Source organism: Mucor velutinosus (assembly GCF_035048745.1).
Source record: "Mucor velutinosus strain NIH1002 chromosome Unknown tig00001544, whole genome shotgun sequence".
Taxonomy (NCBI): domain Eukaryota; kingdom Fungi; phylum Mucoromycota; class Mucoromycetes; order Mucorales; family Mucoraceae; genus Mucor; species Mucor velutinosus.
In genome coordinates this window covers 881,964-894,035 of record NW_027041908.1, presented here as the reverse complement: position 1 = coordinate 894,035, position 12,072 = coordinate 881,964, and the positions used below count along the sequence as shown (strand labels likewise).

The 12,072-nt window shown below is 39.7% G+C and overlaps 3 protein-coding genes across 3 annotated transcripts; 2 read left to right on the top strand and 1 right to left on the bottom strand.

Moving 5' to 3' along the window:
- Positions 1-1,506: 1,506 nt before the first annotated feature.
- ATC70_005599 (uncharacterized protein) lies at positions 1,507-3,049 on the top strand (the record flags this gene model as incomplete). The annotated part of the gene is made up of 3 exons (XM_064824884.1): positions 1,507-1,566; positions 1,688-1,924; positions 2,168-3,049. The coding sequence occupies 3 exons, from the start codon at positions 1,507-1,509 to the stop codon at positions 3,047-3,049; spliced, it is 1,179 nt and encodes a 392-aa protein (XP_064680261.1).
- Positions 3,050-5,772: 2,723 nt separating this feature from the next.
- On the top strand, positions 5,773-7,219 carry ATC70_005598 (uncharacterized protein; the record flags this gene model as incomplete). The annotated part of the gene is made up of 4 exons (XM_064824883.1): positions 5,773-6,101; positions 6,320-6,751; positions 6,828-7,063; positions 7,110-7,219. The coding sequence occupies 4 exons, from the start codon at positions 5,773-5,775 to the stop codon at positions 7,217-7,219; spliced, it is 1,107 nt and encodes a 368-aa protein (XP_064680260.1).
- Positions 7,220-7,258: 39 nt separating this feature from the next.
- On the bottom strand, positions 7,259-12,002 carry ATC70_005597 (uncharacterized protein; the record flags this gene model as incomplete). The annotated part of the gene is made up of 14 exons (XM_064824882.1): positions 7,259-7,723; positions 7,787-8,833; positions 8,891-9,202; positions 9,261-9,861; positions 9,925-10,067; positions 10,133-10,371; positions 10,436-10,854; positions 10,914-10,981; positions 11,040-11,109; positions 11,167-11,444; positions 11,509-11,584; positions 11,643-11,715; positions 11,775-11,862; positions 11,919-12,002. The coding sequence occupies 14 exons, from the start codon at positions 12,000-12,002 to the stop codon at positions 7,259-7,261; spliced, it is 3,963 nt and encodes a 1,320-aa protein (XP_064680259.1).
- Between the last annotated feature and the right edge of the window lie 70 nt (positions 12,003-12,072).

Here is a 12,072-nt window from a genome sequence, read left to right as displayed (position 1 = left end):
AGGTTTTTCCTATAAGGTGTGCTTTGCAATGATAATATCTTAAAAAAGTCGCTGTAGATCTTACACAAGTCCTGTATTTACGCATGATCAGCCCTCATGTCGCCATCCCAAGAGCAACATCAGCGAATGGACACCTCTCCCTCTTGTCTCTGATATATTCTTTCTTGTACCATTAATTGATTGTTTAAAATCTACTTGATATTTCTAATTTAAAATGCTTTCTGTGGGAGCCCGCAAGGCGACGCCAACATCGAGCGTAGCGAGATAAATCGACTAGTAATGAAATACTCATATACATACACAGAACATAGAGTAAACATATAGAGATTGATTTATACTGGAACAGCGTTAAGCAAGCCAAAATCCAAATAATTGCCCCTTTTCTATTAACAAAATGGTTATTCTCTAATATTTGCTTAATGAAAGTGTGAATATTTCTTGCTCAAATGAATATATATATATATATAAAAAAAGATAACACTACCTATTTGTAAATTATGATCTATTTGGAACAAGCATACACAAGTTTTGAGCGTCAACATTATTTATGTGCATCAAGCATGTGAAACTGGTATTACATGATTCATTACGGCATCGTCGCAATCACCATCTCAGAGATGACTTATGTAGCGATATCTTGGCCTATAATATGTCAACTGAACCTGTTCAAAGCTTGTTTTTATATAAGAATGTGGAAGGTGGATACATGGCCAAAATGTATGTATGCAACCAAACAGGGCGATTTAAACTTTGAGGCGCTCTAGTATGTTTGCGAACGACTCTTGATTTATGCATCAAACAGCTCGGCTTCCATGATAATTGGCCGTATAGCTTTGTCCGTTGCCACATTACATTGGCCAATGATACATCAATCACAGTGGATCTTCGTTATTGCACATCATGCCATTCTCTTAGACAACATGTTTGTATAGTTCATCCAGTAGCATAAGAGGATGCCCTTTGAAGTATAGAAAGGTATCCGTCTTATAATTGCATTGGCCCGCCAATGATAAAACTAGAATTAAGACTTGAATTTTCGGCAAGTAGATGCCATTTTTCATGCTTCATGTCTATCGTTTCTTCAAGCTGCTTCGGCATGGAGATGGATTTCAAGCATCTACTTGAAAGAGAAATTGTATTGTGTACAGAGAGCTACATGTCTCCAATGAAAAGACAATAGGATGAAACAAAGAATATCTAGACAGAATGCAAAAAACTATCTGTTTTTTTTTTCATCACGGCATGAACATGCAATGCTTCATTTGAGCTGATTCAACGATAATCATCTACTTTAATATAGGGTTTATTTCACGCTCCATGGAAATACGAGTAGCTTGTCTAGATGGGCCAATCATTTGACTGGATCCATTCCAAATTGTCCCCAAAACACTTAAGATATTTCCGGGACCTTGAAAAAAAAAAAACACTTTATTTTATAAAATCAATATTTTTATTTCGTTTCCTTTTCTTTTTTGTTTTTCTTTACCATTTTTTTTTTGAAAAAACATGCTTCGTCAAGCTTCTCGTTTGTTCGCTACTAAGCGCGTTGCCGCTTTCACTCCCATGGTAAATTAAATCTACAATCATAGATTAGCAAAAATAGACTAGAGAGAAAAGCGGGATAGATTGACTACCCCTCAATGTATGTGTAAACAATGCATACTAATTTGCTCTTTTGATTCTTTAGCGTGCTTTGTCTACTAGCATGCCTCGCTTCTCCTCAGAAAAGTTGACTATCACTTTGCCTGAAACCTCTTTCGAGATGTACAACTGTGAGAAGCCTAGCTTGGATGTTGAAGTCTCCAAGGAAGAATTGCTCGACATGTACACCAAGATGACCACCATGAGACGTATGGAAATGACTGCTGATGGTCTCTACAAGGCCAAGAAGATTCGTGGTTTCTGTCACTTATGTAACGGTCAGGTAAGCTTCATCATTTTACTTTTTTTTTTTTTTTTTTTTTTTTTTTCTTGTTTATTGTTATGATTGAATGGTTGGGGTTCTATTTGCTTTTTGCAATCTTGGGTTGCAACGGGCAAACGCGGGGGATGATGGGTAAATGAACCCCGCATTTGATGTCACAACTAAATAGCTATATTTTGTGGGATTCGGAGAAGTAATACGAATGTATACTAACAAAAAAATTTTATATCATGGATCAAATAGGAAGCCGTCTCTGTTGGTATGGAAGCTGCCATCACAAACACTGATCATGTTATCACTGCTTACAGATGTCACGGTTTCACCTACCTTCGTGGTGGCACCATTGAGAGCATTTTGGCTGAATTGATGGGTCGTAGCACTGGTATTTCTAAGGGTAAGGGTGGTTCCATGCACATGTTTGCTGAATCCTTCTACGGTGGTAACGGCATTGTTGGTGCCCAAGTGCCTCTTGGTGCCGGTGTTGCTTTCTCTCAAAAGTACCTCGGAAACCCCTCTGTCACTTTTGCTCTCTATGGTGATGGTGCTTCTAACCAAGGTCAAGTATTTGAAGCTTTCAACATGGCCAAGCTTTGGGATCTTCCTTGTGTCTTTGTCTGTGAGAACAACAAATACGGTATGGGTACCTCCGATAAGCGTTCTTCTGCCAACACCGAATACTTCAAGCGCGGCGATTACATTCCTGGTATCAAGGTAAATGGTATGGATGCTCTTTCCGTTTACAAGGCTTGTCAATGGGCCAAAGAGTGGACTACCTCTGGTAAGGGTCCTCTTGTCATGGAATTAGCTACTTATCGTTATGGTGGTCACTCCATGTCTGATCCCGGAACCACTTACCGTACTCGTGAGGAAATTCAACACATGCGTTCTACCTCTGATCCCATCACTGGTATGAAGCACATTTTGATTGAGAATGGTGTTGCTACTGAGGCCGATCTTAAGGCTATTGACAAGGAAGCCCGCAAGGTTGTTGATGAAGCTCTCAAGAAGGCTGAAGCTGCCCCTGAGCCTCCTCTCTCATCTTTCCACACTCATATTTATCAAGCTGGTAGTGAACCCTCCAAGGTCGTTCGTGGTCGTGAACCCAACGAGCTTTACTACTATTAAGCAACACCATATATATATATTTAATATTATATTCACACTTTCAAGCCAACCAACCCCCCATGTCGCAAAAATCATATAGATAAATTCTTTTTTTTTTTAAATCAAATACAACAACAGAAACGGGGATGATATTATTCACATCTTACTTTGATTTATGCATTTGATTTATGTTCTCTCATATTTACATATACATTTTCTTTTTCTATTCAATTTTTTCGTCAAATAAAAAACTTCAGAAAAAAAAACCCTTAAATTATACCGCTTATGGATTTCGGAACAAGCATTCGACAATCAATTACGGTATTTCACGAAAAAGAATCAAGGAGTTGTAGTCATTAGGCTATATTTTGCATGTGGGTTTCTCTGGATCACATCTTTGAATATTCTACAACATTGGATGGTTCCTGATCTGAATTATATTCAAGACATTTCATTTTTAATTACCAGAAACATGCAAATCTCAGTTTCAGGTTGCGAGAAAAACTTGATAGTCTATTATACACTGCAGGCTATGAGGAACCTATCGAATTTTACTGACACACTATTTAACCCAACATTCTTTCACTTGTAAGCCTTTTCTTCGTCATACGGGAAGTCTTTATATACAATCTACAGCTGTAGATCTGACTCTTTTACAAGACCCCTTGTCTGTATCAGCAAAAAAAAAAAAAGTTCCTATACAGATAAGAAGTATACTTGCATTACCTCTTAATAGTCAAAATTATTCGAACTTTCGGTACCTTTGAGCCCTATTTTTTTTATACTAGAAGCTGTAGTAGGCTGTCAAAATAGCGTCAAACAGTTGCTTTCATCTATCAGTTACTTCCTGACACCTCTGCTCAACTTTTTTTTGGGACCAGAAAATCATGGCCAAAAATTCGACTCAAAAGCATAAGGGGTACCTCATGCTTTTCATCGAAAATCAAACGATCGCGTTTTTGATCTCCAAAGTAAAGACTTCTATTATAGTATATATCAGATCAAAATGTTTCTCTCGATCCAATGCAATCCCTAAAACCTCGTTTGTGAGATTCTCATTTGTAAAATCTCGCTAGTTCGGCCATAAACGTCATTTCATATTTTCCAGCATAGCTCTTTAAGCATGTTATAGACCCCTCTGTTAATTAGAACCGCTGGATGCGCCTTGGAAAGCACTCCAAGAAAGTATAAGAGAGTATTTTTTTTTTTTTTTTTTTTTTTTTGTAGGGGAGACGAGCTCCAGGTTTTATTTAAAGTCCTGTAAATGTCGCTATGAGTGATAGACAAGACTGTTGGTGGACCCAATGTCTGCAATGAAGGGGAATAAGATATTTTTTGAACTAAGTTGGGAAAGAAATCTACTACTAATAAGGTGCGACTCCTAGAGCCAGTACAGTCTTGCGGAAATCGTCAAAATATAGATCATGGATAAGAGCACAAAACACCAAACGAGGACATCAGTACTACGTCAAAAAAATCAAACAACTTGCGTTCACCAGGATTTGAACCGGGATCCTCCCGTTGGCATACGGGAGTTTTACCACTTCGCCCTACCACCAGGGAGTATAAGAGAGTATGGGGTAATCATCTCATTTTATATAGTCAAATATCGCAAAATAGTTCGATGAAGTCGAAAAAACGACCAGAAATTTCTATTTCTAGTAGAATGAAGGTTCGGGGATGTAAATGTTTTGGCGGCGGCGGCGGCGGTTACTGGCAAATGCGATGCCATGCGTATATTACGATGGCAATCAAGCTATTAGAGGCTAATAAAAAGGAAATTGCGAATCTAAACGTAGCGAAAATAATTATCACTATTTTTTTTTTCAAGTTTGATGTGCATTTTTGTATCTGATAAGTTTCATTTTTTCAAAATGTTCATTTAAATGTAGAATTTTGATGCAAAATGCAAAATCTTCATCCACATTCTCAAAAAGGAATATGATAACTTGAGTATGCAGCCTCCAGTATGCGTACAACTGAATGAGATTCTCTTTATTTTACTGGTTATAGGTAGTCGCATAAACCCTGTTTCCATTGCTTCAAAATCCTTTCCAAACCGATATGCTGAGGGGCTTATTTAAGATTAAGCAGATTTTCAGTGAGCACGGCTTATTCTATCAACAGTAGAGCTTTACGTATGATTGATAATAGCAAGCTGCTTTTTGTATGGTATCCAGGCCATTGATCTGTAGTAATGACGTCTTGAACAGAAATGCCACTACTTTCACATTGGAATATTATCGCTGCCTTATTACTGCTGGATTTCATGGCCATGGGCGACATTGTCAAGCATCATGGGATGCCTTTCGCTGTAACTTCCAAACTAATACTGGGGGGTTCCATTTGGCTTGAACCATTCAATTGCCATGGACTGCCTTATGAGTGATCAAAGTTTGGCAATATATTGGACGAGATGGCTGTACCTGAATATGCGTGCTATTTAGAAATACAGTTTAGGTTGATCCAACTCAAGCCTATTTTAGTTTTCTCCATATACTGTAAAAAAAAACATCTTGTTCCTGAAAACATACATGAAATTAGATGTATGGAATTCAAGTGTGCCTTTGAAAATAAAGGTGGCAACTGTCATGTAAAAGCCATGACATCTTCCGCATCTTCTATTACTGCATGGTTCTTTATTTAGATTCATTATTGGCAATTCAAGTTGTACACGTTTTCTTTCTCTTTCTCTTCTGTTCTATTTTCTGTCTCGCTCCACTTTATACTCGATTCAATACAGCATGTCTCAAAAGCGATACTATCCGCAACAACAACAAGAGCAAAGTTCACTATTATTAAGCTCACATGAAGGCGAGTATGCCACCTTCCAACCAACCCATCAAAGAAATACAAAACCCAAACAACCTCAGCGAACAACCAAAATATCTCAGAAGCTCAAATTGTTTCCTGACAACGACGACGCTAGAACAGTGGAGGAAAACCTTTTCGATGCAGATGTCTATACACAACTTGCTCAGATACCTCATAATTCTGCTCGAGTTGAAGCAGAGAGATTAAACAAATTAGATCGTAATGAACTATCTCGTGCAACTGCATACTGCACTGCATCGTAAAGTATTTTACTTTTTTTTTTTTTTCGTACAAACAACCAACAGCTTCTGTATCTAATTTGCCGAGTATATAGAGCCTACCACATGGATTCCCTCTATAAGCATCTACGATCGAGAAGAAGAACAAACAGCACGATGCCTAAACGATTTGATGAATGGTTTATATGTGCACACGGAGATAAATGATGGATAAGATTTGCTGATATCAATTACGTAGTGTGTACACCCCTTTCACGCTGAATCCATTACCACCATCCAATAGAAACCAAAACAATTTGACAAGTTCGACTGTATTACCTGAGATGTTTTTGTTTGATTATGGTGTCATTGTGATATGGGGAATGACATTGGAAGAAGAATTGACGGTTTTGAAGCACCTAGAGCCGTTTGAAGAAGAGAAACTTGAAGCGGATGATGTTGAAACAGAGGAATTCCATTATTATTACAACGATTATTATCAGCCCCGTATATACAACGATATTATCACTCTCAGACACCCCTCCAACTATTTAGCCAAACTGACCATCTCTCACGCCATTGCACAAAGCGTCAAGATGACCCTTTTTGAAAGACTGATTGATGATACCATTAACGATACGAAATATATACCTCAGGTCATGGCAGAAAGTGGGAATATTCACATGTCAAGGTACAGTCGTGCGTGTGTGTGTGTTGGTGCATGTAGTACCAGACCAAGCCGTGTGTATTGACAACTCTTGATGTAGAACTGCCATTACCAAAAAAATGGGCCAACTGTTCATCATGCGAATCAATGTGAATCTAGTGTCCAATATTTTAGATACACCAGAAATCTTTTGGTCAGAACCCACCCTAGAGCCATTGTATAGCGCCATCCGTAGTTATTTGGAGATTTCACAGCGTGTGGAATTACTGAACCAGAGAGTAGAGGTCATCAGTGATCTGTTGGAAATGCTAAAGGACCATTTAAATAGCTCTCATGGTAAGTAAGCTTCTACCACACATGTGTACAAACTAATATAATGTAGGCGAGTATTTGGAATGGATTGTGATTTGGCTCATTGCCATGGAAATTTTGGTAGCTGTTATTACCACTTCATTAGATGCGTTTAGCTTATACTACAATAAAGAATCATAGTAGTAGGCAGTTTATTATTATCACTATTTACATTGCAAATTAGTTTGCACGAGCTCTCTTTGAAGAAGACGCACCACGAGAACTTGATGCTGCTAGTCTCTTTTTGCCATTGTCTTCATCCTCGTCGTCCTCTTCATCCGAACTTGACGCTTGCTGTGCCAAGTTGAGTTGAATTCTGAAATCCCTTGACGTACTACGCTTCATGTATTGCATGAAATCAAATTTGGACTTTCGGCTCAATTGGATCAGATAGCGTTCAAATTGCTCGACAGCAAAGATCAGGTTGGGAATCATTTTCGACTCTCGTTGGATCTTGAGTTTCTGCTTTTGATTCACTTCCTTCTTTTTACCCTTTTTCTTGCTGCGTGATGCTTGATGTGTTTGTGATTGTTGTTGCTGGCCGTAGACTGTCAGAAATTTGTACATTTTATCTGTGATTTCTGTGCCTGATTTACTGATCACGTTGATAAAGTCCTCCGAGATGTCTGTGGGATAAGCAATTTTCTACCAGTTGAATGGGGTGAGTTGCTGGGCAATCCCCACCTCATGTAGAACATCTCAACTTACATATTTAACAAGTGTATGAAGCGTCTTGTAAGCTTTGGCCAAGGTCTTGAACAAGCTTTCAGCATGTATATCTTGGAGATTTGATTTGACCAATTCGCTAAGAATGAACTGAAGCGATGTCAAACGCTTGCAGATCTTGATCTCAAACTCTCGCATGTTGTCTATTGCGTCGAGATCGGCAGCTACTCCAACCATGTAAGAAACTAGATGATCACTATCCATTTGTGCAAACTTACCACACAGTTTGAGTCGTCCAATGCCCCAAGTCAAATCATCATACGACGCATCAATGAATTCAAATAGCTTAGATGTAGCAATTGTCACCGTTTTGGTATTGATGATTTGATATGTAACAGATGTGTCCATCTCACTGCTTTCGTGCGTTGCCACCTCCAAATCACCCGACATCAAATGCACATCTTCACAGATCTTTTGAATCACATCAAACTCACCGACGTTAGAGCACAATCTCAAGAATAGCGCTATAACATCTCTGGCTAAGGACACATCTTCAATGAATTCCATTTGTGTCAGATCATTCAACCAGGACACAATATGTCTTGTTCGCACCAAATAATCCTTATCCTTCTTTTCTAGCTTTTTGCACAGAAAGGCAGCCACTTGCATGATTTGGATGGCCTCCTTGTAAATTGGCGTTGGACCGGTCAAATACTTGCTGACAATGCGCTTGATGTCGAGGATCAGCTCTAGAATAATAAAGTTGGTGGATCTGTTGACTCGAGAGGGTGCTCGACCTTCTTCCTCTTCCTCTTCTACTTGTTCGTCCTCTTCTTCTTGGTATTCTTCAGTCAATGCATTCAGTAACTGCACAAGACGGTCAGGCCAAACATGGCTGACAAGTATAAACACTTTGAGAAGCGATGCAGCAATGGCTCCCAGTACAGACGGTTGCTTTTTTGTGGATTGCTGATTAGCATACGTGCTATTGGAATCCTCTTTCTCAAGGATAGACATATAGATTTTGCAAACAATGACACAGTATTTAAAGTACTCGTCATCCTGCTGACAGTATATATCATCCACTGCCTATGCATGCGTCCCGTTGATGAGATAAAGATACAAAGCATTCCCTTCCAAACGTACCTGCTTTAAACTCTCGTAAGTGCTTGATACTAAAAAGTTGGCAAAGTCAAGATTGGAGCGGATATCGCGTTTGGAGCCCTCATTCTCGTCCTTGGTGTCCTTGGTAGAAAAGATGGATTGGAACATCTTACTAGTGAATTCCAGACCGACACATGAAGTGTGGTTGGCGTGGGTCAATTTTCTTCCCTTTTCCGTTGTTGATGCCTCCTTGAGTATGCCAACAAGCCCCATGCGTTTTTTGAACAATGTCAATAGGACCTCGCTTGATTGTACCGTGATATCGTTGGTAAGAAAGACATGCTCCAAAGAGACCTGTTGATATGGCTGTCAGCTTCCGTCCCATTCTTCTACACCCAAATATTTTCCATACTTCATAGACACCTAAAAGCAAAGTAGCATACTGATTGTTTCTCAAACCAACGTGCGTGGCCATATCAAAGCTTGCTGTCTTGTCAAGCCCAAAGTCTTCTAAACTTGCTTTGGACAATCGATTGATAAACGACAGTAACGTGTCTCGACATTTCGACATGGTCTCGGCAGTAACAGATGTGACATCCACGGTAGCTGCCACGCGAAGCGATTTCACTAGATTAGATAAAAGTATATGAATAGGTTCAGCAATCTTGGGATAGCCACCGTTGGTTGCGTTTTCGACACAGATTTCTAATTTGATGGGGTTGAGTATCGTGGAATCCCTTTCAAAGGTTCTCAGAAACTGTGTGTTGAGTAGATCAAAAATGTCTCCAGCAAAGGCCGGAAATTCTTGGCAAAGAGAGCCAAGGCCATTGTAGACGCATGTTCTGATCTCGCATTGTTGACTGAAGCATCTTCTCAAAAGACCTAGAATCTCAAAGGCCACTCCTTGTGCAGCTAGTGCTTGTGCAGAGCCTCCATTCTCTTCAATTTCAGTCAATTGCTCCTTCAAGATGTTCAAGAAGCCTCTCACCGCCATTTCACGGCCATCCAAATCTCTAAAAAGCCCCATGGTGTTATCAATCATGTTATCCTATTAAAAAGGCTCTTTAGAAACTTACTTTGCAAACAAACTCTTTCGAAGAATCAAAATCAAGCCATCTCTAAATTGATCATTTGTTTTTGATAGGGGCTGAATTGCGTGCAGTAAACGTTCAGCAGTAGAGAGCGGCAAGAAGGATAGAATATCCAGTGTGTCTTTGATCTATTTCAAAATCAAATTGGTTCACATGATATTCTACCATACTTTCAGCAAAGAGAAAAACTTACATTGCCCATGTATTTCTCCACAGATTCAGGGTACTCTCTAATAATGCATGCCAGCAGCTTGAGAAAGTCCATGACACTGGCTGATCTGGATACAATACGCGATGTAATTTGCTCCAAAATTTCACTTCGAACAACATCATGGTACTTGAAGAGCCTTAACAGAATGTCTACACCCAGATCCGCTACTCTTTCCATAGGTCCATCCTCTTTTGTACCACTGCTTCTCGTTTTGATGCCATCTGTATAGATAAAAAAAAAAGCATAAGCACACAACGCACACAACGCACACATATCCCAACTTACTTGTGCTTGCAGCAACAGCAAAAAAGGCATTTGCATTAGCAGCAGTATCAATGAAGATCATAGCTAGCTGCGTTAAACTTTGAATCACCTGGTCCCAACCCGCCGTGGCTGATGTCTCCACCACATCGAGGAACACTTGGCCATATTCGGCGGCATCCAATGGAGAAAACTCGGATATCCAGTAGCATTTATCGAGTCTGTCACTGTCCTTGTAGATGGATACAATCGATGCTTTAAAGAGGTCGAAAATCGAATCCTGGAGCCGATGTATTCTAGCTGCTGTCAGCAAACAAGCAACATTGAACAGCTCCAGCTGATTGGCCTTATCGCTCTTGATCATTTTCACCAGCTCAGTGCCTAATTCTTGATCTTGCTTCAATGCGAATGAAATGTGGAGCATAACAGTGCCCTCCACTCGACTATACATACACAATCATCAGTCAGATGCCGTCGTCGTAGGATCTCTTCCCAAAAGTACCTGAGATTTTCTTTCGTTGTTTGATTAAAAAAGTTGAGGATACCCGTCAGAACCAGCTTTTTGAACCCCTATCAAAACAACCGGTTCAGTCATGGCCATGCTGTCGTCAAGTAGCAATAGCCCTACCTTTCGAGAGATCAATAACAACTGCCATGTGTAAGGAGGTACCTCTTCCATTTCGATATCCGCTAGTTTCCTGCACCAGAATGGCATGAGATGGTTTGGCATGGAATGTCAAGTACATCAAGCTTACTTTATCATGCAAGTCAGTGCTGTTTCTAATTGCTTATTTGTCAATTCAATATCATTCAGAGTAGAAGCCATTCCAACCACCAGTTGATGATGCCATTTTGCCTGCATTAAATTTTGAAAAATGTCATCGGCTTCATCCACTTGATCTGCGGCAACCAATACATTCCAGATCTTGGATAAGACGTCTAATAATCGTAGTTGAATAGGTCTCTCTTCGTTGATGATATCTGTCACTAGTTTTCCAGCTATTCTGAGCAGTTCGGTGGGAAACATTTCAATCTAGAGGTATCAGTAAGGTCAGATGCTAGTTGTCAACATGTACATCAAGTCAAATCTCTCGTACTTGAGGCAAGATCAAATTCACTACAGAAGATGCTTGCTTTGATTTCTCAGGTACATGCTTCTCCTCTTTGCTAAGCCTGTATCATTTCATGCAATCAGTTTCTGACAGTAGATCAGGAAGCATCCGTAGCTTACCATTGGATCACACATTTGACCACCAAGAATCGACGCTGTAAGCTTTGATTTTCATCACTCTCAATGGGAGATCCTTTCATGAATAAGTCTCAATCTCTGAGACCACGCCATGCTCTACATTGATCAACATACCTTGAAGAATGGCTCGAAGCAATAACACTGTATCAATGTCATGTGCTGCGTGGTAGTCGTTTAATTTTCTTGTAATCACATCCTCCAACTAATCCATTGCTCATGTCAGTCCATCAGAGCCACATTCCATCCGGTTTAGCTTACATCTTCTTCTGTCTGATCATTCAGGTACTCAATCAGGCGCTGCTTGCTTGCTTGCTTATTGTACTTGAAAATGTCAATGTCCATTTTTATGTAATAAAAAAAGATTTAACTTTACTGCGCGCTTTATTTTATCGCGTCTCTCTCTCTCTCTCTC